Source organism: Dinoponera quadriceps, unplaced genomic scaffold (genome assembly GCF_001313825.1).
Source record: "Dinoponera quadriceps isolate SergipeBrazil2010 unplaced genomic scaffold, ASM131382v1 scaffold6073, whole genome shotgun sequence".
In the NCBI taxonomy this organism is placed as follows: domain Eukaryota; kingdom Metazoa; phylum Arthropoda; class Insecta; order Hymenoptera; family Formicidae; genus Dinoponera; species Dinoponera quadriceps.
Genome location: NW_014561846.1, coordinates 437,458 through 463,104, shown reverse-complemented (window position 1 = coordinate 463,104; position 25,647 = coordinate 437,458). Strand labels below are relative to the sequence as shown.

Sequence of the window (25,647 nt, the reverse complement as noted above, 5' to 3'; positions counted from 1 at the left end):
GGGGGGGGGGGGGGGGAGCTTCGGCTCGTCGTCCCGCTTCGCAAGAAGAGTCACCGACAATGCGAAGGTCCCCGCCGCAGAGGTTTCCGCGAACGTGGCAAAAAGCGAAATTAAGATCGCACGGTGATTTTTCGTACGCGCCTCGCGGTAGGAATTGACGATCTTCCGACGGCCGGAGTTGCGTGGCTACCAAGGACGACAACAACATAAACGCTCTCTCGACCCGTCCGTCGAGTCGAGAGGAGAAAAAGGCCTGAACGGAGTGAGCAGCTAGTGAGGAGCTCCTCCTGGACAATCGAAACGTTTCCCGAACACGTGCCGAACGAGTTTGCCCGGACCGACCGGTCTGCCGGGCGAGTTCCTCCTCGGGTTTACGAGGGCCCGGCTTCCTGTGCATCTCCTATCATCACGAGACACGAAGCGAAAGCGAGCTCTCTCGACCTCGTCTCGGCCGCGCGCATTTATTCGTCCGCCTTTGCACGCGTCACCGGCGCTCGCGTGGTTACGACAATCGCGCCGGAGGAAATCGAGCGAATTTGAATAAATAAGAATAAGCAGCGCGCAAACTACGCGCTTTTGCACGTTTCTCACGCTCGTCCCGATGTGACTCGAAGTGTCCGTTGATTTCTTTTCACGATATACTCGCCGGGACTTTATGGCCAAGAATCATTCTCGCGTTTCACCTCTCGGCCACGATACTCAAATATCTCACTTTAATGCACACGCTCGGCTCGTAATGTCTCGGCAACGCCGTTAAGTCGGCCGACGATGCGTTATAAATTTACAATTAACGATCACGATTGATATCGCACGACGGGGCCGCTTCGCACGGGCAGCAATGGTCACGGTGAACTTTCCCTCGGTGGATTCCCTCTCACCGCGGGAGACAACGCGACACTCTAATAAGAGGACTCTCCGCGCGGCTACCGAATGAAGACGAGAGCACGTTAATCGCGTCGTCACCCGACACCCTCCTTTCCTGATATTTTCGCGATAGTTAGCGAGCTTCTCGTGCGACAACTTCCGCGTGAAGTTCGCACAGACGTGACGCACAACCCACCGGGAGAATAATAGTCGGGCTCCTCCGACCACATTTATCTTCGCGCGCGCCTTCGCATTCTCCGCTAACTAAAATATCCAAAGACGACGACGACGAGAGAGAGCATAATTTCCGTCGAAAGCGTCCTCGCGTCGCGGCTGGCGCCGTACGAACGTTAACAGATCGCGAACTTTGTCCGCCGCGAAAGAACGAGTCCCGATGACGTCAGAAGATAAATACGCGGGACTCTTACCTCCGCAAATAACGTCCGCCAGGTTCGTCTGTACAGCCTGATGCGTAACATCGCCGTCTCTCAGAGTGAGCATCTCGCCGTGCACGAGAGCCACCGCTTCGTCGTTACTCATCAGCATGCTGCCCTGACCCCTGGACCCATTCACGTCCCTGGAACACCGCCTCGAGCTACCGGAGTCGCGCCTGAGCCTTTTGGTCTCGGGCGTTACGACAAAGTAGCCCTGAGACGTGTGATAGATCTTTCGTTCTTGCATGAGCTTCGCCAGCGCGTCGTAAACGAGCTCGCGGCTCGGTCTCTGCATGGCCGGGAAGGCGTTCCTGAGGGCTGATCTCAGGGTGTCCAAGGTCGCCGCCTGCCTCTGCGAGGTGAGCTCCAAAATGGCCCAGCACAGGGCTTCTGGCAGCGGCGTGAACTGGCCTTGGGAAACCGGAGCCACCAGGCAGTCCTCTATATCGCCTGCGAAGCAGAAGGTGGTTCGCGTTAGAGACGACGCGTGTCCTCGGCCACGTCGCTGAATCGTCCGTGCTATTTTTATTCTAGAAATCAATCGAACGACGAGCGATCGAGCCGGCCTTACGTAACCCGCTTTTACGCTCCAGTACCAATTTCGCGCCGTCGTTATGCTCCCATGCGCCAGGATTTTACGAGCGTCACACCGGCGTCCTCGCGGATAAAATAAGCAACGACACCACGTAGCGCGACGAGACTCGCGTAATTTTATATTCTCCACTTACTTCTATCGCCGGCCGTCGCAATAGGCGACTCTCGTTTATCTTCTTACGCGATCACGCAGCTTGATTTTCAAGGTACGCCGGTGAAACGTAACAGCCGCCCGGCGATCCGGCGACGTTCAAATTTAAAGCCTCTCTAAACCGGGATGGCTTCAACGTGCCTCGGCGCGTGTACCTGAGTTGAAATTTCACGTCACGGCTTTACATTAACCTTGCGAAACTCGCCCAACCTGAAGAACTAGTGGAGTATCTCAAGACGTAACACTATACAACTATCGTCTTGATGTTAAATCTGTGACTTATGCACTTTTATGCCCAATAATCTCGATTTTTGTATCTTAAGAGACTCTTAACACAAAAGCCAAAATCATCATGAGATTTTTACGAGGGGGGACAAGATGGTCAAAAGATTACACATTTTTCTTTTAATGAAAGAGAGTGCTAAAACAAGTATGTAAATCTATAATTTATCTTATATTCAAGTAATCTAAGGTTAACGTAGAAACGAAATTTCGACTAGGATTTATTTAGAATTGCCGTTATTTTGCCAATGTGGTGCAACGCGAAATATTTCATCAACGAATGCGCCGCAAAGGGTCGCGTCATGTTTTATGCCGCGTTCGTGAGCACGGATTTCACGATTGGGACAAAAAATACAAGCGCTCCAATTACGGCTTCAATCATATTCCTTCTGCGAACGTAGCCGAAGAACGAGCGGGATCGGTGAATATGAAAGACGGCGGATTTATTAGCTCATGTGGTCGATCCCGGTCTGCTTGTGGAAGAATCGAAACCCTTATCCTTCCAGTCACGTTTCACGGTAACCCGGCGACACCGCGACTGCGTGCTCCTCTCTACATCTGGTTCACGCCCACAAAAAGAATATGGATTATTCTAAATCCGAGGAGTCGAGCAGTCGAGTCGACCCGAAGTTCCCGCGAGCCGCGCTTCGCTCGTGCGACGAATTCCTAATATCCTCGCCGAGGTCGATACCGGAAAGTCAATGCCAGCGCGTTGAGACACGTGTAGCAGCTCTCCTGTATCGCGATATCACCGCATGATACACAATTTTTACTCTCGGCTCAGCTGTAAAGGGGAAAAAAAACACACCGGAACGATTTATCAACGCGGTCGCTGAATCACTTGCTCCGCCGATCGCCCGTAATTAAAGGTCTCGGCGGGAAGAAACGACGGTGGAGAAATTCTGTAGGCGCAGAAAAGTCGAGAGGCGCGTAGTCAGACACACGGCTCTCCCAGATCGCGCGTTATCCGCGCGTTGAAATATTTTAATCGGTGTAGTACCCGCGATAATACACGGCAGGCTCGCAGCACAATGCACGCTCGCGAAGGTACTTGCTCCACCGATCGCGCGTAATTAAAGGTTTCAGCCGAGGAACTCTATTTAAAGTTCGTGCGATTGCGGGCCCGCCTTCCGCACGGCGAACTTAGGCGCAACTCTGCAATTTCCCCGCTGCTGCGTCTGTCAACGGGCGCCTTTGTTGTTCGCGGACAGACAGGAAAGAGCGGAGTCTCCAATTACGCGTGTAGTTAACGTGAAAACGCCCGTTCGCGGGCTTCCGTTAAACAATCGCCGTAAATAGGCCGAATAAATCCGCCTTCCTGAGTCCTCCTTCGCGCGCACTTCACCTCGCGTAGCTCTTGTTCTTTTGACTTCTCGCTGACAGGACGAGATGTCTCGTTGTCCGCCCCGCTGACGTCTACCTCCGCTACGGACACGAGTTTCATAAAGCCGCCGTACGGTACTGTACGCAAAAGACGATGACGACGACGAGTATGATGTGTGCTTCCACTTTCGACTTAAACATTATTCTCACGCTCTATGCTCATTCAATACAAGGGTGCTTATTTAGACTTCGACTACCGACGACTCGCAGACGACTAGCGAGATGATTCTCTCACGCCACGACGCTCGTCCGCGAGACGTCCGCGGCTCGGTTAATTTGACGGAATGTAAAACATCATTGTTCGGAATATATCCGCTTCTCTTTAACGCTGCGCGTTACCGCACGGGATAATCATCCTTTTTATTATATATTTGTCGCGATAGCGATCAAATTTACTTGGAATAAGCAAATTAACGAATTATTCGTAACCAGAGCAGAAACAGTTTTGTCGTCAGGATAGATAATATTCTGCTGAATAAATTTGTCCTTGGAACACGTTAATTTGTTGTTAGAACAAAATAATGTTTATTTTTTTTTATTTAATTCTAATTTGTTCTTACAGCGATAATTAATTAAAATAATTTGTGGATTCAGCAAAATGATCTAACGAATAGCAATTAACAATCTTAACAAATTATTTGGCTGTTCACATAGTGATTGGTGGATTTTACTGCGACAGCAGGAAATTTGCTCTGCCAGCAAATTACTTTTTCCCTGTACACGCATATTGTTGCTACTACTTTTCGCGGTTAAAACCATAAGAAAAGGGTTATACAATTCAGGCCGGAAATAACTATAATTTCTCTCAGTGCATGATTTAGAATAATTCACACCCCCTGTCGGTCCGAGCTTCGTAAATTAACGTCGTCCGTATTCACGTCTCGTCGAACAGGCTCGTCAATTAAATCTCCTCGACGCGACTCGGAGCAAACGGCGGCGGCACCTACCTAATGTTCACGTGGGAGCGGCCAGTTTCGGTTTCATTCGCGAGATCTTATCCCGCGCCTAGAAAAAGAGCATGATCTACGTCATTGTACTCGCAGGGATCGCAATGCGAAAACGAGCCGGTTGCGCAATTTTCAAGGAGCTCTGTCGACGACGGGAAGACGGACGTGGAGCGAGGCCAGCGGGATCGTGGAACCCGATACACGTCGGTTTCTGGGGCGTGGATGGCTGGAGCGCTCCCCGTGAGAATCTCGTCCTGAACGTGTCCCGAACCCCGACGTATCTGACTGCGTTATCTGGCACGCATTATCAACGTGCGTTCCGAATTCCAATTCGGCCGAATTCGTCGCGCAGTTTCGTCGCGGCGCGATGGGAATCCCCGAGGAACCATCCTGGTTGCGACTCCGCGTAAGACATCGTGCCCGCGTCTTCGCGCGCCTCCTCTTCGCCCGAAGTAATTACGTTTCTTATTTACTTTACGTAATTTAGTTTATACATTAGGCGTGTTAATCAATTGATGAACAGAATAAGAAATTCTCCCACGGATTTTATGGATATGCCGTGATGGGTAACTCAAAGTTGCAGTACGAGCACCTGTTGAATTTGAGCGGAGTTTCCATTCGATAGCTGCTCAAGTTCCTCGTCTTCAAACTTTCTTGGTGGACGTTCTCGATCCAAAAGATCGAAATATCCACTCCGAAACTTCTGACATTCCGAGGATATTCTTGTCTCCGAAAATAACTATGTTTTTCTCTCAGTGTATAACGCTCTTCCTATAGTTACTGCACACAAAAAATGCGCAAAATCCTAACCCATAAGAAAAAACTATTCAATTAATTAATAAGCAAGTCTGCTACTCATTGAGCATTTTTGCCCTAGAAGTATCCCTGAATAAAATCCTATCAAGTTCTTGTCCACTTCCTACGTAGTATTATTATAACTAATGAGAATGCATTAATACTAGACAGTAACCGGACGGGTGTCAACGAAAACTGCATACATTTCTATTAGAGTTAATAACGATATTATTAATATTGGCGGTAAAAACATTCATGCTCGGTTGCTCATGGCCTTACATTCTATCTTTGCCTTTCATCGGAGCTCCGTACTTCAAAAATCGCGTTTCTTTCGCGCTGACGAGCGACACCGATCGGGCAATTAGACGGCGTCCGGTAGCGCGCGGCTTAATCGCCCACTCGTTTTAAGCTCAGAATTCGAGCAAAGAGACGCGCACGATTCCAAACGTATGAGCGCGAGAACATATCGACAATTAGACACGCGTCATAAATTTTCCGGAAAGCGTTCCGCGTGCGTTCTGTATGCGTCAGGCCCGCTCCTCGTCGTCGTCGTCGTTCTGTTTCAATCGCGCGCGCGATATAAGGCACCGATCGGGTCGGACAATTTATGGCCGATGGACATTTACCACCCAACTAGCGGTTCTGCAAATGGCCATTAACGGTTTATTCTTATTTTTTATTAAGATGCTTTATAACTGCGCGAGCGCCTATGGCTAGAATTCAGAAGAGCTCGCAACGGCAACGTTTCGATTTCTGTCTGTCGTCCCGTCGGCTTTCTCCCGACGCTCGGGGGACCTCGATATCGCTGTCGTTTTGTTACGCCGCGTGGACAAAGGCGCTCTTATTATCGCCGTTGAAAAGATATGAAAATGAAATCAGACGACCGATCATCGATCATCAGCGCGATCCTTTTCCTGCGTTACGCCTTCGAGCGCCCGCGAGATGCCCCGAGGCGTTTCGAAGGCCGTTCAATAACGGCGGCGCGCAAACGGCTCGCGAAACTCTCGACAGGGAAGTCGAAGACAACCGCCGGGGAACAGTAGATACCGCAGCCGAGCACACCTGCCGACCTGACGACCCTGCGAAAGGCTATTATTAGCAGCATGCACCTTTCTATCATTCCGCGGGAGACTTTATTATAATACCCTGCGAGAGCGAGCGAGCGAGCGCGCTGCCCACGTAGACACCGTTTGCCATCGGAGTAAAAGGCAGAGCTGGCATTCGGGTCGATTCGCCCACGCGAACGTATCGACAAATATCAAGCCGGGTAATAGACAACGCGGAGACGGGGCCAGAGACGGGAGACAGAAACGGACACGAGACACGGAGGCTGCCGGGGAACGAGCCTCGTCGAATCGCTCGTCGAAACGCGCGGTGGGATCATTTCCGGTGTGTACCGTACAGAACAACGCTGCATATATATCCTTATCGCCGTGATCTATCGTGTTGGTCGGTCGGTCGACTTTACGGCTGTGCTCATGGGAAATGGCAAAGACCACTCGCGAGGCATCACCTCGTAACAAGGCGACCTTTGAGTACTCGCGATACTCTCCTCGCCGACTCGCTGATTATATGTAAATCCCGAAGACGCCACCTCTCTCGTACCTCTCGGACTATCGATCCCGCGGACTCATTCTGCCATTTGTTTACCTTACGGGCACGTTTTGTTTCGGATTACGTCAGCGTGTCCGAGAGCAAATACGGAAATCGAACATTAGATTAATCATACGTTAGCCCGCCGTCGATTACGCGCCGTGAGGCATCGATAAGACCGCAAACACCGGCGTCTCCATGCTTGGTCAGTTAGATGATACTATATTTATAACCGGAAGGTTAAATAATCTCGGAAGTTTTGTTATTCACGCGGCCCGTTCTTGTAAGCGTTAATTGTGACCGACGGGGTGCTAGCGGGCTCTCGCTTTCTAATTCCGTCCGCAGAAAGAAACGCGAAATCAGTTAAATCTTCGTTAACTTTGATGGAATACGTACAAGAACAGCTCTTAGAGCCCGGCAATGTAGATCCCCCCCCACTGTCTTTCGTCGTCGTAAGTTAAGCGACTCCCTTTTCTTCTGCATCGCAATATCGACTAGTAGGCAGACAACAATAGACAATTTAGTTGGATACGAGATTACCAGCATTGACAGGACCAGCCCTAAAGAGCGGCACGTCGATAGCGAAACTCTCAGGTGCACGAGAGGAATGAGGTGTACGAAAGAATGTTACACAGTCCTCTCGGACAAGGCGTGGTCGGTGGCACCTTCGCACGGCCAGGTCTCCCGTTCGTTCCTACCGGATTTATGTATCCCCGTCAGTAGTCAATAATCCAGCCCGGAGTCGCTAAGCGACCGTTTTGTTATCCGCGCGCGGAATGCGAATGCACGTTATGTAAGAGGGACACGAGTCAATTATGAGTGGACAAGCGCGTGCCCATGGCGTACACGCTCCGGGTCTCGCGGTTGTTGCCGCTGCTACCAACCGTACACGCGCACACAGCCGGAGATCAATTTCGCCGCGTACACTGCCGACGAATTCCTGTGCCTCGTCACGCGGACAACTGTAGTCTTTATAATAAAAGACTGGACATTGTAGGTACGTCTGGTTTCTGATCGAGTCCGCCATGCTTGGCTCAGCTTCCGGTTGGGATAATGTCAAAGTTATCAGTTGACAATACAAGCAAGGATTTGCTATTTACTTTTACGAAGTGGTGTTAGAAAGAGCGGGTTTGTGCGTTTCACACTGTGACTAATATCTTTTAAAAAATAAATGGATAAATGTATAATGATACACCTACAAATCAGTATAATTTTTTGATATATGTGTAAGTTACATTAGTCTTCGAATAACAAGGTTGGGTTAGGTCCGTGCTATATTCTGACGCTTCTGCGCATGCATCATCGCCGAGTCATCGAAAAGAAGTGTTTTAGTTTGCACTTATTTTAATAGTATTTAAATATTTCGCTTATTATGAACTTCCGTTTTTAACGCAAACGTAGCGACCATAGCGACGGTGTCCGGACATTTATTTCAGGAATTCTACAAGACACCAAACGAGCGGTGTCACGTCGCGAGAAGTGAAATCGAAAATCAAGCGGGGAGCGCTGATTAAATTCAAACGGTCGAGCTGAAACGGTGCGAACGCGTGCTGCTATCGCGCCGCGATCATTCCCGGCGCGCGCGTGTTACGTCAAGTCCGCGGACCACAGTTCGCAATTGTATACACACAATGTACCGAGGTTACATTGTTCGAGCGGCGAAATTAAGTCGTACAATTATCCGGCCTGTATCTGACGGGAGATACGGATCGCGGGTGGTACTATTTTCGGGGTAGGGGGGACACACATTGCGCGGCGCCACGCGAACAAGTGAGTATCGGAGCCGCGGGAGGGTAACCTTTGCGCGACGACAAGTCACGGCGGTGCGCGATCTCGCGTTCGTGATCCTCTCTCGAAGAATTCCGCCGTCGGATCCGGGTCGCGACAATGTGCTCACCACTCGACGACGGTGACGAGCCGCCGCTCCGTGTCCGTAATGATCTTTGCCTAAGGCTAACTCAAGAAGATCGGCTAGTTGATTCAGACGTCGCGGAGAGCATCCGGTCCGCGCCGTTAAGCGTTTTGCATCACATATCCGCGGGTCTCGCGCAACCCGCCCGAACGTGCGCGAATTAAAATTAATATATGTTAATTGGAGCCTCAGAGACCGTTTACATGGATGTGGATTAGCGAATGTCGGCTGCGTTAAATTCGCGGCATGATCCGGGAAAAATAACGATTCGTATCGCGCGGAATTTATTTGTAAACGTCACAATCGTGCAAACGCTCGTCAGTTGATATTATAATTCTCTGTATTGCACAAAAGTCTGAAAATTATTCCGCTGTAAGGATAAATTAGTAAATGTAGGAAACGCACTCTTTTATTCCAACGGGAGATTAACGTGTTCTAAGGGCGAATTCGCTCAGCAGAATTTTTCTTATCCTCGCAACGAAACTGTCTCTGCTTGAATTACGAGTGATTCGTTGATATGATTCTGCCAAATAAATTTAATCGCTGTCGCAACGAATATGCAACGAAGTGGTTTGGCAAGAACAGCAACATTTTTTTTCCTCGTGCAGAGGTACGAAACTTCTCTAAATATCACGCGGCTATATTTAGCGACAAGCCCGCGGGGGGTTCGACGGCTTCGAGAATACCTGCTTTTCGCAGGACCTAGTTTTTCAATAATGTGCATTTTGCGCCACGCACGCGCCCACGACCAGCACGTGGTGTCATTGGCTGCGAATACCTGCGGTCCTACGCAGGTGCTGAATGACGACATATCGCGCGGACGACGGCGCAATATATTGCACATTTAACCATCGCTTTAAATAAAGCTTTCGGAGTCGCAGAGAAGAGCGTCCTTAATCATCGGACGAAACGTATCGTCGTAAAATGTCGCTTCCTACCGAATCGGGGAGCTCTTTTTTTCTTCATTCGCGCGCCGAGATATTCTCTTATTATCCGAGCACTCACCGCCACAGGTATACACGCCGAAACGTTCGTATTACTTTGCTATCATCCGTACGAGAAACAGAGTACGCGAACTTTCTCTCCGGACTCCCGCGTGCATCGCGCACGTAAGCCGCTTAACTTTCCGAGAAAACACACGCGGAGGTTCACACGGACGGACGCGTACGATGCGCTTCTGCGTATACGCAAATAATACGCTAATGTGCATTCATCATCGCCATGGACAATACCGCGAAGCACTGTTGGTATAATCGTGTTGTAAGATATGCGGGAAAAATCACCGTACCATTGTGTCATCGCGCGCCCATTTAGCTTGCGGTCGAGTATTTTTGTCCTCGTCTCGAAGCTTCATCAACGGGTTACGTCAGAAAACTCATTTTCACGTCGAGCGATAATACTTGGGGCTTCGGGGCCGTTTAGCGAGAACGTGAAGTATCGCGACTGGCCGCCACTTTCCATCCCGAGATCCCCCTCCCGGGTACCCGTCAGCTCCGGATGCAAATTCTGCGTGCTGTGTATATCTACCGTCGTGCCATGTACTCGTGTTACAGTGCTTCTAGCGTATCAAAAGGACGCCAACAATGCGAGGCATTTTAATCCTCGGGAATCGCGCTGAAGTAAAACGGAGAAGGCGCGATATAGCGCGCTCTCGCTCGCTCGCTCGCTCGCTCTCACTCGCGTGTTCTCGTGGGATTTTTTGCGGGCAGCGCGTGAACGGGCCCGTTACGGTGATATTAAATTTCGATGGATCGCCGACGGCGTAGAGACGACTAGATCGCTCGGATTAAAATCGACCTCACGGGTCGTGTGATTTTTCGTTCGCCGGAAAGACGATATAAGCGAGGCCATGAGAATCGACTCGTAGCCTCGATTCCGCCGTTCAACGCTCGAGCTTTCTGCAGCTCGTGCGGCCGATACCATTCGCTCTTCACGATAAGGGCGCAGCCGTCCGCTCGCTCTCGCACTTGACACGAGCCGTTTTGCAAATCCTATTACTCGACGCGCTCGTCAACCTCGGCATAAATGAACAGCACTTCGCTGCTTTGTTCTTTATTTCGTAATAACTAAGTACACGGGGGAAATACCGCAGCAAAAATCATCACAGAGGTTTGCAATGCTGAATTATACCGGAATTATTGTTATTATCGAAATTACTACGTGCCTTGCAATCTTTAGTGATTTGTACACACGACATGACATGATACACATCACTGAAGATTACAACACACATCATAATTGGCCACAGCACATGCAAGAAGGATTTAATCCACAATATTATGATTTTTCAGATTTTGTTGCCAATCAAACGGGATAGTCTATATGTCTTTCGGCGTAAAACAAAAATATCCAAGTCTAAGATGAATTAAGAAACAGTGTTTATTTTCTATTAGTTGAATCGTTTTTTTACTAGTTGCGTCTTTTTATCTATTTTTTAAGAGTTAAGTTTCTCAATGAATATCCTTAAAGAAGAGAAAATAGGCCATGCTTGGCTCCTTGAACGATTGTATAAAAAACCTCAGTGTTATTTATACTTTTTAAATCGTGTGTCAAATTTTTCCTTCTTCTCGAAAAGTATTTCATGTGGATCATAGAACCTTCTTGCATAACTACGGCCAATTTCAGTCATAATTCCAATATAGTCTAGCCTTGCAAACTTTTGTGATAATTTTTACTAGTATTTTCTCTTGCAATATTACTCTTGATATTCTTCATTTCTTCGAATTCTCAATAGTTTCGACCGAGGCCATTTGCAATTCTATTTCGCTGTTATTTCACCACGCGATGCAGCTCCGTCTGATTTATTCACATTTTTCATATGCGATATTGTTTCATACGAAACTTCGGATTCGCGTGTTGCGTTGCCTCACCGTCGATCACGACCGATAATGGCGTAATTGAGTTGAACTGAGAGGGATCCGCCTCCCTATATCCGAGTAATAAATTTCGCGGTGCTCGTTGCAGTCGGTTCTAGGCGGTACGGTTTTAGTGATAATTAGGAAGCTTTTCGAGACGCGGTGAAGCATTGCATCGTGCACGAGAGCAAACTATCTTCAACCTGCCACTCCCAATCGGGGGAATTTTATATTCTTCTTGCCCATTGTTCTTAGGCAACCAGTTGCGCAAGATCGATAGGATTACCGCTACGTTTTCACCGATATTTTATCATTATCCGGCTTGAGTTATCGAAACCGTGTTATTGAGAGATCCATGATCAATATTAGATCGCTGTTGCGTCAACGAGACAATTATTATTACTTTCGAAAATCTTGAATAATGGGTACGTGAAGAAACGTGGTATAAGCATCGCGAGAAGAATTGACTCTAGGAAGAGAAACTCGCGTAGACAATTTTGAAAAATCTTAAATCCTGAGTTGGATTTCCGTTGACGTAAAGATGGCCTGTAATTATCAAGAGAGTTTCTTTTTCTATCATTTAATTAGTTTCTCGCGCGGAGAGCTCACCAGGTGATGACGTTTACGCGCGTGCGCGCGCGCACCTGTGTGTGAGTGTGTATAAAAAGTCAGGAATCGAGGGGAAATTATAATAAAACGCGTTCCACACACGTTCGCCGCGTAGCGATTCCTTGTTAAGGTAGGTCATAAGGTGACACGGAAGTGATGTACGTATTTACCCGCGGAGGCGAATGTGGTCGCGCTTGACGCTATCGAGGCCAACGGAGCACAGGTGAAATGTCACGATGGACTGCCGGTGATGAAATTCGCTAACTAGAGATTAGGCGGCTGCAAACGCGCCTGAAACGCGTCTGAAAACGCCGCCCTCGCGATATTAACGAGGGACAGCGCCGCCAATCTCATCTCACGATTTGATCTCGCGCGGCGCTACATTATCCTTGAACTATTTTCCGGGGCCGCCGATTCGCATCCGCGATAGAGCGGGAATAAATCGGAACAGCGAAATCGAACGGACGTACAACAGTCGATACGTTAAGATCTTTCCGATTGCGCAAAAAAACAAAATGTCTCTTTGTACGAGTCAATCGCCATCGGCCGCGCTCGGGACGAGCCTCCGTCCCCTTTTAAAGACGTAAATTACACCTCCGTTTTCTTTTCCTCGACGCTGTAAATTAATCCGACATCTTCAATTCCGAAAGCGAAAGAATGGACGCGCGATGGAGGCGCGTCATCAATCACGCCGGGATACACAATTCGCAGATTGTTACGCTGCTTTGGCATTAACCTACATACGGAAATTAATGCGACTCGCGAGGCTCGTAAAGGCCAACATTTTACAAACGTAATACCACGCCTTTCGTCTCTATAGACAGGCGGTGCACGCCTTTGTAATTACGTCGCTCGCACTGGTCGCGCCTAAGACTTATCGTCGCTTCGAATTACCGGACAAAGCGACCGCCGAAACGGTGGTCGATGACCCCGAGTGTCTTCAGTCATAAACAACAAAGGGTTCTCCAAACCACGCTAATGTTAATGTATCCATTTAACTTGAATTAATACGCATTTCTTTCCTAACCGTAGAAACTGTGATTGTAGCGATCACAGCAGTTTACTCCGCGTATCGATCGGCAAGTCTCGCGCTTTTTAACTGTTACTTTTCATCCGATTTTAATCTGATCGATCTACATGCGGCACAAAATTACGTTGCTCACCGAAGCAACGATAAGTAACGTTCTCTCTATTCAAAGACACATGCTCGACGCGGCCTTGCGCTCGGCTTAAAATCAAGCTTTCTACCACGCGTGAAATAATCCCCGACGAGATTCACAAGGCCGCGTAGCGCCTAAGTGCTCCGATCCAACCGCGGCTACAATGTCCGTACGAATCAGGTGCTCATCCGCGCACCAACTAAATGTAAACCGGTACGTGTTCCATTAAAGCCGATAATCCAACGCGGAATTTATTTTACACGCGTCGTCGTCCCTTCAACGACCGCGATGCGACCGATCTCTCGCACTTTTCTTCCCACCTGCAATACCAGAGCAGCTCTTGCGCGCACCTACCTGTCTAATTTCTCATCGTAACTGTCGCGTCGCCGAGTCGTCGTTCGTCGCCGCGATAAAAGTTGAAACGAGCCGTTTAGTACGCGCGGATCGCAACGGCCGCTTATTCCGCCGTTCTGAAACACTTGCCGCGACATATTTACAGGACCGGTACCGGACGAGTGAAAGACTGCAAGTGAAGTCGAAAATTCGCGATGCTCTTGGCGTAGCCGTTTCATCCTTTGCGTGACACCGCGTCGTCGACGCAGGGATGTTGCGATACTACAGGTATCGATTTTTCTTCCCATATCAATTTTTTCCTTCAATATTTTTGCATCGTTATTTTCCTTCGATATTCGTACCCACGTCGGCACGATTTTGCTCGGATATCTTGTTTAGATATCCATTTCAATATCAGTACACTTTCATGATATCCAACATCCCCACGTCTACGCAGCCGATTAGTCGCAGCGAGCTCGCGACCGCGTTTCCATCGAAACCCGTTTTCCTTAACGGCTAACAATAGCAGCAACGCGGTCGTGCGCGCCTACGCGAAAAATTAGCAACGCGAATGACCACGCGATATATCCAACGCTCGCGCCTGTCGTAAAGGACACCTTCGCGTCTATTTCCGAAGGGTATCCGCGCGCACTGCAGCCGCCGGCCGATGGAAACCGGTTAAAAACGCCCGTGCGCGTGATAAACGCTGTCAACTTTTACGGCTATTTCAGAAAATATCGAGCCGACCGGCCGTCGAGGGCGCGCGCGCAATTTGCATACGAGAAACATTATTGGACAAGGCCGGGGGATGTTTTTCCCTTCGAGTACCACCGATGGGTCGCACCGACGTGGCCAGCACGAAAGTATTGTCTTCGGCTTTTACTTTCGCTCCTCTTCTCCGACAGGTCTTCGCGTTCCTCGACGAACGAGAGAGAGAGAGAGAGAGAGAGAGAGAACAGGCCGGTTTGGCGAATTTACGCGCCGTTGGCCGGCCGGCACGTCCCGGACACGTTCTCGTCGTGCCGCGATCCCGACGTGTCGTTCATATATCGTTATATTATCGGCCAACAAAGTTGCGCGCTCGAGCGTTCTCGTGCGGCGCGCGCGACAATTTCCCCACATTTTCTCAAAGGCGAACCGTGCCAGACGGGCGCGCAAGCACTCACAGCGCGCCACGATTCGCGCGATACATGCGCGCCTCGCGACGTACGGCGCGCGCGGCACGTAAGTGGAGAAAGAGAATATATATCCCCTCGCGAAGAGGTGGCACGGGAGAAAGAGAGAGCGAGATGACGAGAGAGAGATATACCGCGAGAGCACTCTGGAACGGTCCAGTTCTCATGGATAGTTGGACGTGGTACAAGGCTCTCGCCCGACTTCGCCTGGCCTGCCGGGCCATTTCTTATTCATAAGCTCACCAGCCGCTCTACAGGGTGTCTCACAGCCTTTCCCCGTCTCTAGCTTCGCTCCCGCGAATCGTGATAAGAGATGTTACGTTGTCGTGGGCTCGGGAAAGCATCTTTGGTTTTCTTTCTTCTTAGTTACGACGAATGCACGGGTGAAACCCGACGCGGAAGGACGACGGGTAAGACGGACCCGATTTTGGACCTCGGGAAGGCAAATGAAAACGGTATGTTTCTTGTAAGTAGGTAAGGTCAAAATCAGATTCAGCGACTCCAAAACTATAAAAAAAAACATATCGTTTTTAGTTGCCGGTTCCCAAAATCGGCCCATTTTCGCCCATCGTCCTTTGAGATTGACGAAGACTTGTATCGACATAAAAAGAGCAGGGTTTCAAGACGCAAGATTGGGTGAGATTATCGTTTCTCTCGCGATGCAACGGTTTGCCGGAACTTCTTCGACTTTCACGAGCCGGAAATATAAAAAAATACTTACGTAAAAATGTTCCGCCTATCTTTGTGTCTACGTAAAATCTTCCTCCTTATTCATCCCCTCGTGTTTACATAAGAAGCTAATAAATCTTGCTCTTATTTCTCGGCTCATATTCGCGCAAAATTTCGCTCTTGCTTTCGCTCGCCAGCTACGTGCCGATCGAGTTCGTACAGCGAGAACTGGAACACCGTGTATAACTTCTGGCCGAGTTAACGTTCAGCGATACTGACCCGCACTACCGCGGCCGAACCGCATAAATTTCGCTCGTGCACAGGATTCACGAGCCTCGGCTCGTCCTTCGCGGCTCTACCGAGCTCGCGTTCAAACTCGACGACGCGCTCCTCCTCAACCTGCCCGCCGCATGCACATCCCACGGTGGTGCACGCTGGCGCATCGCGAGCGAGAGCGAGCTTATCCCGAGTGTCTCGCGAGGATATCTCGATCGCGTTGGCGAATGAAGATAAAATCCTTTCCGAGAAATTTAAGGCGGACTGGATACTACCTTACGCCGCGACGGCGTAATATGCCGAGGGGTGATTTCGCGTCTCAGAATTTTATCGGCCGCGCTTGCGGGAATTTCTCTCGGATCGCGCGTCTTCATCGAGAGCGCTGATAACCGGCTTAGTTTAGAGTCCCTCGAATACAGGATCTGAACGATCTTTGATTTTAAAATGAAACGACATCGATCATTCTCGTTTATCTCCAGGGATTCTGGTTATCACGCGTGACACAATTTTGCATTAAAAACGGTCCACTGAAATTTTCTGTTGCTTTAACATGGGGAATATGTTGAGTAGTACAGAAACATAATGGCAAATTAATCAATATATATTTACAAGGTGAATGTGTTAATCGAATATTATATCTGTGTGCTTTTAACGCATGTTTCCATTAAAGTTATCATCTTTCATCGAAACCGTAAAAGTAATTTGATCGCTCGAATGAAAAACGTGATATCGAGAATATCGCTTTTGTAACCGTGATACGTGTAAACAATATGCTAACTTTGACTTCAGTTATCTCAGCTTCGGTATGGACGGTCTTTTCCTAATTTGGCATACACGCGTTTCGATATAATCTGCTATTAACATTCGTAAAGACACCTGAGAAAATAAATTTGCGGACCAATTATTTTACTTCGCGCTCGGTTTTAGCGAAAAAAACGATATCTCGCGAGATTTTATCGGCCGGCCCGTATTTCACGTTTCGCTTGGCGCCTCTCGGCTGAGAGAGATTGAAAATCGTCCGATTGGAATCGTTTATGGAAACAGCGCGGAGAACGCGCGAGGTTTCCTCTCAAGGCCGCCGGGGCTGCGATGATGATGCATCCCCTCCCTCCCTCGCGAGCGGAACAACGCGGAAGAGACGGGAGAGCCGTGACAGTGGCATTGTTTTCGGGGATTTATTAGCTGCGCGAGACGTCGCTTTCGAAAGCGCGGTTTCACTCCAGCAGTCAATTATCCGAATCGGCGCGCGGATCTTCGCACGCTCCTATGTTAGCCGTGTTTCGCTCAAATGCATAAACCTTCCCGCGCTGCCGCTCCGTCGCGGAACAGTTAGTCGGAAATGAACGTGTGTACGCGCACACGCGTCACGTACGCGCCTTCCACACGTACACACACATGCGTGCACACGTGGCTCGTTATATTGTCTTCCGCTTTTTACCGTTTCTGTCTTTCCATACGACCCGGATCGCGATCTGAATACACCGGTCAAGTGAGGCGAAAAGCGGTGCTAACGTTGCGGGGGAGATAGCGCGCGGAAAGAAACGTCGTGGATGTCCTTCGGATTTCCGGAGGATGTCGTTGCGCTATCTGGGTCATTACTCGCACTTCCGGCCTCCTCGATAAAAAGGACAAGCCGCGGAGAGCGTGTGACTAATCGGAAAGTCAATTCTCCTAATTACGGAAACGATGCTCGGTGAGTCTCGCGTGCACGCGCGCGTGTCATTTACAAGCGCACGGACACAGCGGCGGGATGGGTTTTCTCTCTCGCGTAACACGATGCGATATTATGATCCCCGCTGAAACATTGTCCGCGTCTCTTCGGCGAAGAGTACCGAGTTACCCGCGCACGATTCCGCGCCTCGCGATGGAAGTATCGGCTTTCCATCCCCGGCGACCGCTCGACGAAAAGATAAATGCCGTGTACACCGCGCGCGATATCGCGTCGCATCGAGTCGCTGCGAAATTCTGCAGTTTTGCACGATGCGCCTCGATAACGAAGCCTTTCCCTTTCGCGGCCAGAATGCCACGTTCGTTCCGCGCGCGCTCCTCTCGTTGCACGACGCGCGCGTCCCCGGCACTGTGTAATTTTCCACTCGTTTCCCCGGTGCATCATTATGCGGCCGATTGGCCGGATTCCCGGGATCCCTCCGCTCGCATCTTCGTTTCGAGAGCCGCCGCTTCACCGCTGGGGTTAACTCTTTCGACGGGCGTCTTCGCCGCATTTTTCCCCGATTTGTAGTTCGCTCAGTTACGCTCAGCTCGCGGCTTGCGCGTCCGGCAGCTCGCGATCGCGTTTGCCCGGTTGCTTTGTGCGCCGGCTGTTACGGCCGACGATGAAATGGAAAGTCACGTGTACGTGTGTATGCGTGCGTCGAGAGTTACCCCTCGAATGCGCGCTGCGAGAGCGCAGCTGCCGGGCACGCTGCTTAATCGAAAAAGGGTGGCTTTGCGTTTATTATCCGCGCGTGCTTCGGGGGGAAGCAGAAGAGAACAGCGATCTCTCTCCTCTCGCAGTTCTGAAATGAGATTGGGGTAATACACGTTAAAATTTGACACCCATCCGCACACGTTGCACATGTGTGACAACGTGACGCACGCGTTCGCTCCCTAAAATGTGTTTGGTACCGATCAAATTGCATTGTCAACGCCTCGGTCAGCGGTCTGCTAAACTGCGGTAAATTCAACCGAGAATTATGCGTGGACCGCTTGGGACATGTGAAACGTGGCAAATTTAACGCAATATTTTTTACTGTGTGTTGAATACATTGATCGCATTCTGAGGAGTAACGTTCGCGAGTGCGCGCTTCGGTGTATCGAGGTATCTAAAAGAGCGAACGCCTTGACCTAGACAATCGCGCGGAATGGCGCAAGATGCTTATTAGCGACTTAGGCGATACCACGCGCCTCTTGCTCGTGGGCGTGCGCGCGAGGGAGGTGGTCTCGGATTAATTTATTAGCCGATGCAATTATCCGCGGTTGCTCAACGGCAATCTCCGTTCACGCCGGCCGTCGGTGTTTCGTGCGACTCGAGCCGGCGGTGTTTTACCTCCTTCTCGTCGAGAGATACTCTCCCTCGCGCTACCGGTCTTAAAATCCCCCGTCTAATTGCGCGATCGCGTTTAAACGCCGCGACCGCCTCGCTCTCGCATCCGTACTAATCGGCCACGGTGAAGTCGGCGGCCATTCAGCTGCGTAACGAGCCGCGTTGAAGCCCAGATGTTTCACGATGTTACAATTATTCGGAGCAAAACGCGGCCGGGCGATATTTTACGATGTTTACCGACTGATGCGCCGCGTGCGCGATGATAATCTGTAGAAAAGATCCGCCAAGAAAGCACAGAGAGATATATCGCCGGGTAAACTGATCGGTTAGTTTTCGCGCAATTATCCGACGCGCGGAGAGATACGCGTGTAATTACACGAGTATAATTATATAGACGGTTAAACGGCGAGGCCGAGGCGCCTACGAAGCGCGCCCGAGCCTCTCGAAAAAAGGTGAGGTGGGAAATATCGCGAACTTCCGGCCACTTCCGGCCGTTGCAGGTGCCAGCTCGAGGGACTCCCGCCACTTTCTTACGGAATCGCGCAACAGGTTGTTATTTATCTAATAAGAAAGTCACGGTATGTCTTCGCCCCTCTCCCTCGACCTCTCCTCGCAATTTCTCTCTCTCTCGCGCGCGAGCGAATCGTCAGCCGCTGACGAATTATGAATACGAATAGGAATACGCGCTCGCGTCAAGCTAGCATCGAACGGCTCTCCGTGGAAGAAACGTCCGAGTAACGTCTTGAGAACGGCAGGATGGAGCGAGTAATAGCGAAGTATGTCGTGTCTCGACCCCACCATCATCATCGTGGTAATCGTCGATCTACGACGAGGCGGCCCAGGATCCAGCTGACACACTCGGCAGGAAGTTGCCACTCGAAAATACCGTGGCATACATCGATGGGCCTACAAACGTTTGCGCTGCGGTAGATGGATAGACAGATAGCTCGTTACTCGGCTCTGTCATTTCACTCGCGCTCACGTTTGCACACGCGGAGCAGGGAATCGCAGTACCGTGGGAGCTCCCTCGTGTACCGTAGCTTTTTTCCAGATGCCGCTGAAACTCTCCCCTTCGGACACGGAGAGGGGTTGGCGCAGAGGCGAGCTCTTTTACGAGCCCTTAAGCTTAATTAACGGCAGGTGGCTCGTCAGGTGGTTCCCCCCTTTTCATTCTCGGCGATATTCGGAGCAACGGGGCATCTCCTTTGCTAGTTCTTTGCGGCTCTGCTTCTCGCATAAAGAAAGCCAAAAAAATCACGCCCGTTGACTTGGGTACTCACTAAAAGTCAAATTCGGGCCTATCGGAGTGTAATTAAGTGCTAATTAGTTGCTAATTAATTACCCCGAATCTACCGCCCTTATCTATGATTTGCCGTTACGCTAACCTCATCGATGAAAACTATACATAGAGCATTCTAATTTAAAGAAAGCAATATGTCAGAATTAATTGCTGAGAGTGGAGCTATGATATTTCTTGACCCGTTGAATACTTTTGATTTCTGTTCGTATTTTAGAACAATTAAATAGCAATTAATTCTGACATATTGCTTTTTTAAATTATTTTCTCAATACCCTCTGTGTGGTTTTCATTAGTGGTGGTACTGGCGTAACCGTAACGCAAGTCAGTACTCCCAACATTTTTAAATTAATTTTTCACGAAGAACAATGAATTCGGGACTGCAGTAGTTGGATTAGCAATGAATTAACATTTAATCATGCGATAAGTCCGAATTTGATTTCTAGCGGTGAGAGTGTTAAGTTAACGGACGTAAAAAAGGATCTCCCTACTGGATCTCTGCAATAACACATCGTAGTAAGAATGTTACACACAGACATAAGAACGAAGGTAAAAATTTCGAGGGGAACTTATAGGAATCACGAGTCGCGTTATTATAGAGGGTGCGAATTTCAGAGGACGTAGTTGCTCTCCTCGATCTTGTCCTTAATTCGCAATACTCGCCAGATACTGACGTACTGATTATACGTTCGGGGCGGCAGCGCGGCGCGGCGTGCTCGCGCACAAATCTCTCGCCGCTAATCAAATGGTGAAAAGAACTTTTTTCTGACGCGAGAAAGGTAATCATACGTCAAAGCTTATTCCGATCGGGCGAATAGCAAAATCGTGACAAGGGGAGAGGGGGGAGGACCCTGTGGCGTGAGAGGCTGACCGACCTTACGATTACTCGCGCAGAGACGTGTTTAGAGCGAGCGGCGTTGAGGCATCGACACCGTGTTCCCGGTTCGCATTTATTAGCAGTCGCTAAACGCGACTGTCAGATTCCCGGCTTACCTCCGTCCGACGCGAAGAAACGCAGAATGTGAGCAGCCCGGGCTCATTCGCCGCTGAACAGCCGAATGAGAGATCGGTATCTGTACACATCTGGCTGCTCGCTCGGCTGACAAAGAGAGAGGGATGATTCGACGGAGAAAAATCAAGTTGAAAGTAGTAATCGATAAGCGCCCGTCGTGAAAATGTCAATGGAACCGGGTCGGCCAGCAACGGCCAAGGGGACGCTGGAATCTCGTTCGTCAGGCCCGTAACGAGTCGAGTCGCACCCTCGTGTCCTTTAAACACGTTCCGATCGTGATGGACAGATTCGAGCGTTCCAAGCAGTACCGCAGGCATTTTCTCCTCCTACGGTTACACGCGTCCAAACCGTGACGAGAGGTAAATGCCAACGCTACGGAGCATTTCATTGCATGCTCCGGAAATTGTTGAATTGCTCAAGTTATAAGTCATAACATCGCCGCGTCGATTTCACCACCTCGTCTACGTGATTACTCACGCATAACGACACATCTCTTTATGTCTTGCGAGGTTTAGATTCGCCATTATCAGATCCAATTATACGTTTCAGATTCAACTTTTGTATCACGTTTCGCGCGACCGCTTAGTGATTAAAGGTAAAATAAAATTAATTAAATGAAAAAAAATAAAAACTCGAAATTGCGAACGAAACCATCGAGGGATTCTCGCGGGGTTTCGCATTAAAATAGAATGCGTGTGAATAGGCAGGTACGTGAAGGTACGTCGCGATTACGTCGGTAAAGCACGTCGTCGTCGCAGGTCGCCGTTCGCTCATCATCATAAAATGCGACTGCATACTTCGTCGAGGTACGAGCAGCGCTAACGTGAATCTTTTGCGCATCTTAACAACGTCTGCAGCCAGTCAATACATATAATGAATGAGGCGCGTATTCCCCTCTCTTTTTCTTTCTTCTCCTCCTCTCTCTCTCTCTCTCTCTCTCTCTCTCTCTCTCTTTCTCTTTCTCTCACTTGCTGGCTCGTTGAACAAAAATGCTGAATCGCAATCGCCGTGATCAAGTCGACACGTACGTATATATGTACGAGCGGCGGCATTCCGCGTTACCGCGTGCGAACGTGCCTATTTATAGTAGACTCGAAGTAGAAATAACTGGATGTGTCGATACGGCGCTATTAATTTCCCAGCCCCGTCCGTTCCGGCACGTCCTACGAATCCCCCGTTCGTTCCATTCGAGCTCCTTATCTCCTTGATACATTGATCTGGCCCGCATTAGCGTCCGCGACTCGCATTTTAAACAAGCTAGTGCGTTAGATGTCAGAAACAGGTAAACATCAGCATTTCACCATTAAACACTTTGTGCGCACAAAGTATAATAATAATAATAATAACACATGGATAACTACATAACATGCACATACACAGAGATATACACACAATTTATTGCGCAATTCCCGTTCGCATTACTGCCAGACCGAGTTCAGGTTGCGATAAAATTATTTTATCCCGGTTTTTAGGATGTTATAAATCATACGAAATAGTCGTAATTCACTAACAAGCATAAAAAGTCTCATTCTAATTATTGAATCGCGATACCGTTGATATCGCTACGCTTTCCGGCAAATTAAGTAATCGCAAACAGAGATACTTTCATAAAATGCACTTCACGACGCGACACGATTAAATAATCAGATAAAATTCTCGTCGAGAATTCCATGTATTGATCATTGTAAACTTCAAAATTAGAATTCGCGAGAGGGATATTTTTTTCTTCACTGTCTGCGCGACTTTGTCGAAACAACACGCTCGGTTTACCATTCGTAATTTCTCACGCACGGTTCGCGGGCCGCGAATGTGCGACCCAGTTATCGATATTTATCGTAACCGTATCGTTATCTATACTAGAGATAAATAAATTCGTAAATTCCGGTTTCGTCCGACGTCATTAAAATGTATCACGTGGTGAATGTTACAGTGAAGTGAAATGCAGACGTGGAACGATGTAGAACGGCGCACAGAGAGAACTGGAAGTTGAAAGTTCCGGACGCGGAGCACGTCCAGACACAACATCCAAAATCGAGACGTAAGATATCTTTAAGACTTCTTTAAGACGCCTTGTGTCCCGATTTTGGATATTTCGCTATCTAGGACGCGTTAGCGGAGCAATCGAGGTGACAGAGACACCGGTGGACTTCGACGCGACATGGTGAGTGCCGAATCAGCTCGCGGAGCGTTCCTCTTATTAATTATAAGTCGCGCTGATCTTCGTCGCGCGGAAAGAAAAGCGAATCGCTGGGGGGAGGAATTGAACGAATTGTACGGAGGAGAACGCGAAGGAAGGAGTCGCGAAATGGAAATTGCGGAGGAAAAGGAACCCGCGCCACTATCGGGCACGCGTCTCCATCGAGGTAACCGACTTAATCGATCGGCCTGGAATGCCGCTACTGTCGTACACCGTAGGCCGATTTATCACCCCGTGAGAGAGCGCACCGTATGGATTTCAGTTAGGGACGGAGGCGAGAGGGAAGGTCGGCATTCCAGACGCGCGCGCCGTCCCTTTCGCTGCGCCCATCGACGCGAGGATGCAGGATACCGGCATGCGACTCGCGTACCAATCGGGCCGTTCCTATGTGGAGCGCGTTGCGCCGATCATTTTTTTTTTTTCGAATAAGCACCTCGAGCCACTCCCTACCCGCATCACGAGGAAAGCTTCGCGAAACGGTCGCGCAATTTCAAGTCGGCCCCTCCTTCCCTCCTCATTCGTCTCGCCCGCCAATACGAACCATAAATGGAAGAAGCGAACCCGGGCCTGCGCTTTAGAAAAAAAACGCGAGGTTTCGTGTTTACCCCCAGCCGAGGGCTGCGTGTGTACGTACAACTTATCTCAGGTCCGCGTCTTCGACACAGGCGCGCGTCTCCGCGAAACCGCCGTGCAAATTAAAAAGACGACGGGGCGTGCGTGATTTTCTTGTTAATGAGCCGTCGCGCAATACGCATCGCACACACCGCGACACGCATTGAGCGCAGTCACGTTGCGCCACGTCGACGCGTTTCAGGAAAGTCACCGACACGCCGCTAACTGGAAAATCATGCGACGCGCCGCGGATTTCGCCGTTGTCGCGAGTGAAGGGGGGAGGGGGAAACGACGTGAGAAATAAAGAGGTCGGATAAGCAACCGGCCATCTCCGCGAGGTAGACGACGACAGACCAATTATGTGGCAGCGCGAAGCCCGCATTACTGCACGCGCATAGAGACGCGCATATAAGACGCGTATTATGCCGCGCCGGCCGGGCGAGGAGAGCGATCGGCAAATAGCGGAATGTTAACCAAGCTCGTTTTACACGGAGGCACGAACCGGAAAGCTCGCCAACTGGCATCGCCACATCGTCGTCGGTAGCGAGCCGGGTTTAATAAAATCACTTTATTATCCCCGCCGCGTAATTTACCACAATTAAACCGCGCCCGCGACGCGCTTGATCAGCGACGTTCGTTATCTAATTAGGAAACGTCGCGATTTAACATTCTGACGTTACCTCGTGCGCGTTGCGTTCGCGCGTCGTCGTCGATATCATATAGCAATACGATATCTACAGTGAAAAAAGAAGTGCTAACGTTCAAGTAATATTCTCTTGATCCAAGTGAAATGGTTATTCCAATATTTTTTTCGCAAATATTTCGTGAAAATAGAAATATAATTGACTGTAGAGATCATTTGATAATTATGTTATATCATGAAGGAGGGGTCTATTAGCTTCTGTATATCTTCTATATATTCTGTATCTCTACGCGCACCCCCTCTCTCTCTCTCTCTCTCTCTCTAAATCTTTAAAGACAAGTGACGAGTCCCGTGAGACAGCGACTTTTATTCGCGCCGGTCGCTTTCCCATCCGGATAGAGTTCGCGCGGGGTTTCTTTATCGCGCGCATAAATATTCTTTCGTTTTCGCGAGAGCGTTTTCGCTATTACGGCCAGCCGTAATAACGAGACGGGCTCCTACGCCGTTGCGTATCCGCGCGCGTGCATTAGCATAAGCCCGGTATGCGAGATAGTCGAGCGTAGGCGTATATAGATACGAGCGCGAGGGGCATAAAGGGAGCAATAAGATCGGGAAGAAACGGCGGAGGTGGAAACAGACGGCGGGGACACCGACCGACCGACCGGGCCGAAAAGGCTGGTGTAAGGACGAAGGGGGTGGGACGACAGTACTGTATGTAAGGAAACCGTGAGGGAGCGGGGGGGGGGGGGCAAGGGGGCGTACGAATGCACGAGCTAGCCGATAAGCCGCGTGAGACGAAGGCGAAGCTATT

The 25,647-nt window shown here is 49.5% G+C and overlaps 2 protein-coding genes across 4 annotated transcripts in view; one reads left to right on the top strand and one right to left on the bottom strand.

Moving 5' to 3' along the window:
- LOC106751036 (dystrotelin-like) overlaps nt 1-25,647 on the top strand; it is a 113,171-nt gene that overhangs the window by 8,425 nt on the left and 79,099 nt on the right. The window contains exons 3-4 of one of the 2 annotated variants that reach the window (XM_014631783.1): nt 23,315-23,422; nt 23,488-23,545. The gene's annotated coding sequence lies outside the window, so the exon portion shown is untranslated. Of the gene's footprint in view, nt 1-23,314; nt 23,546-25,647 lie in introns of both variants that reach the window. The other variant, XM_014631782.1, reaches the window with a different exon arrangement.
- Nucleotides 1-25,647, bottom strand: part of LOC106751035 (storkhead-box protein 2) — an 89,034-nt gene that overhangs the window by 6,447 nt on the left and 56,940 nt on the right. For both annotated transcript variants that reach the window (XM_014631779.1, XM_014631780.1), the window contains exon 4: nt 1,293-1,748. In XM_014631779.1, coding sequence (XP_014487265.1) covers nt 1,293-1,748 — 456 coding nt within the window. The remainder of the gene's footprint in view (nt 1-1,292; nt 1,749-25,647) is intronic.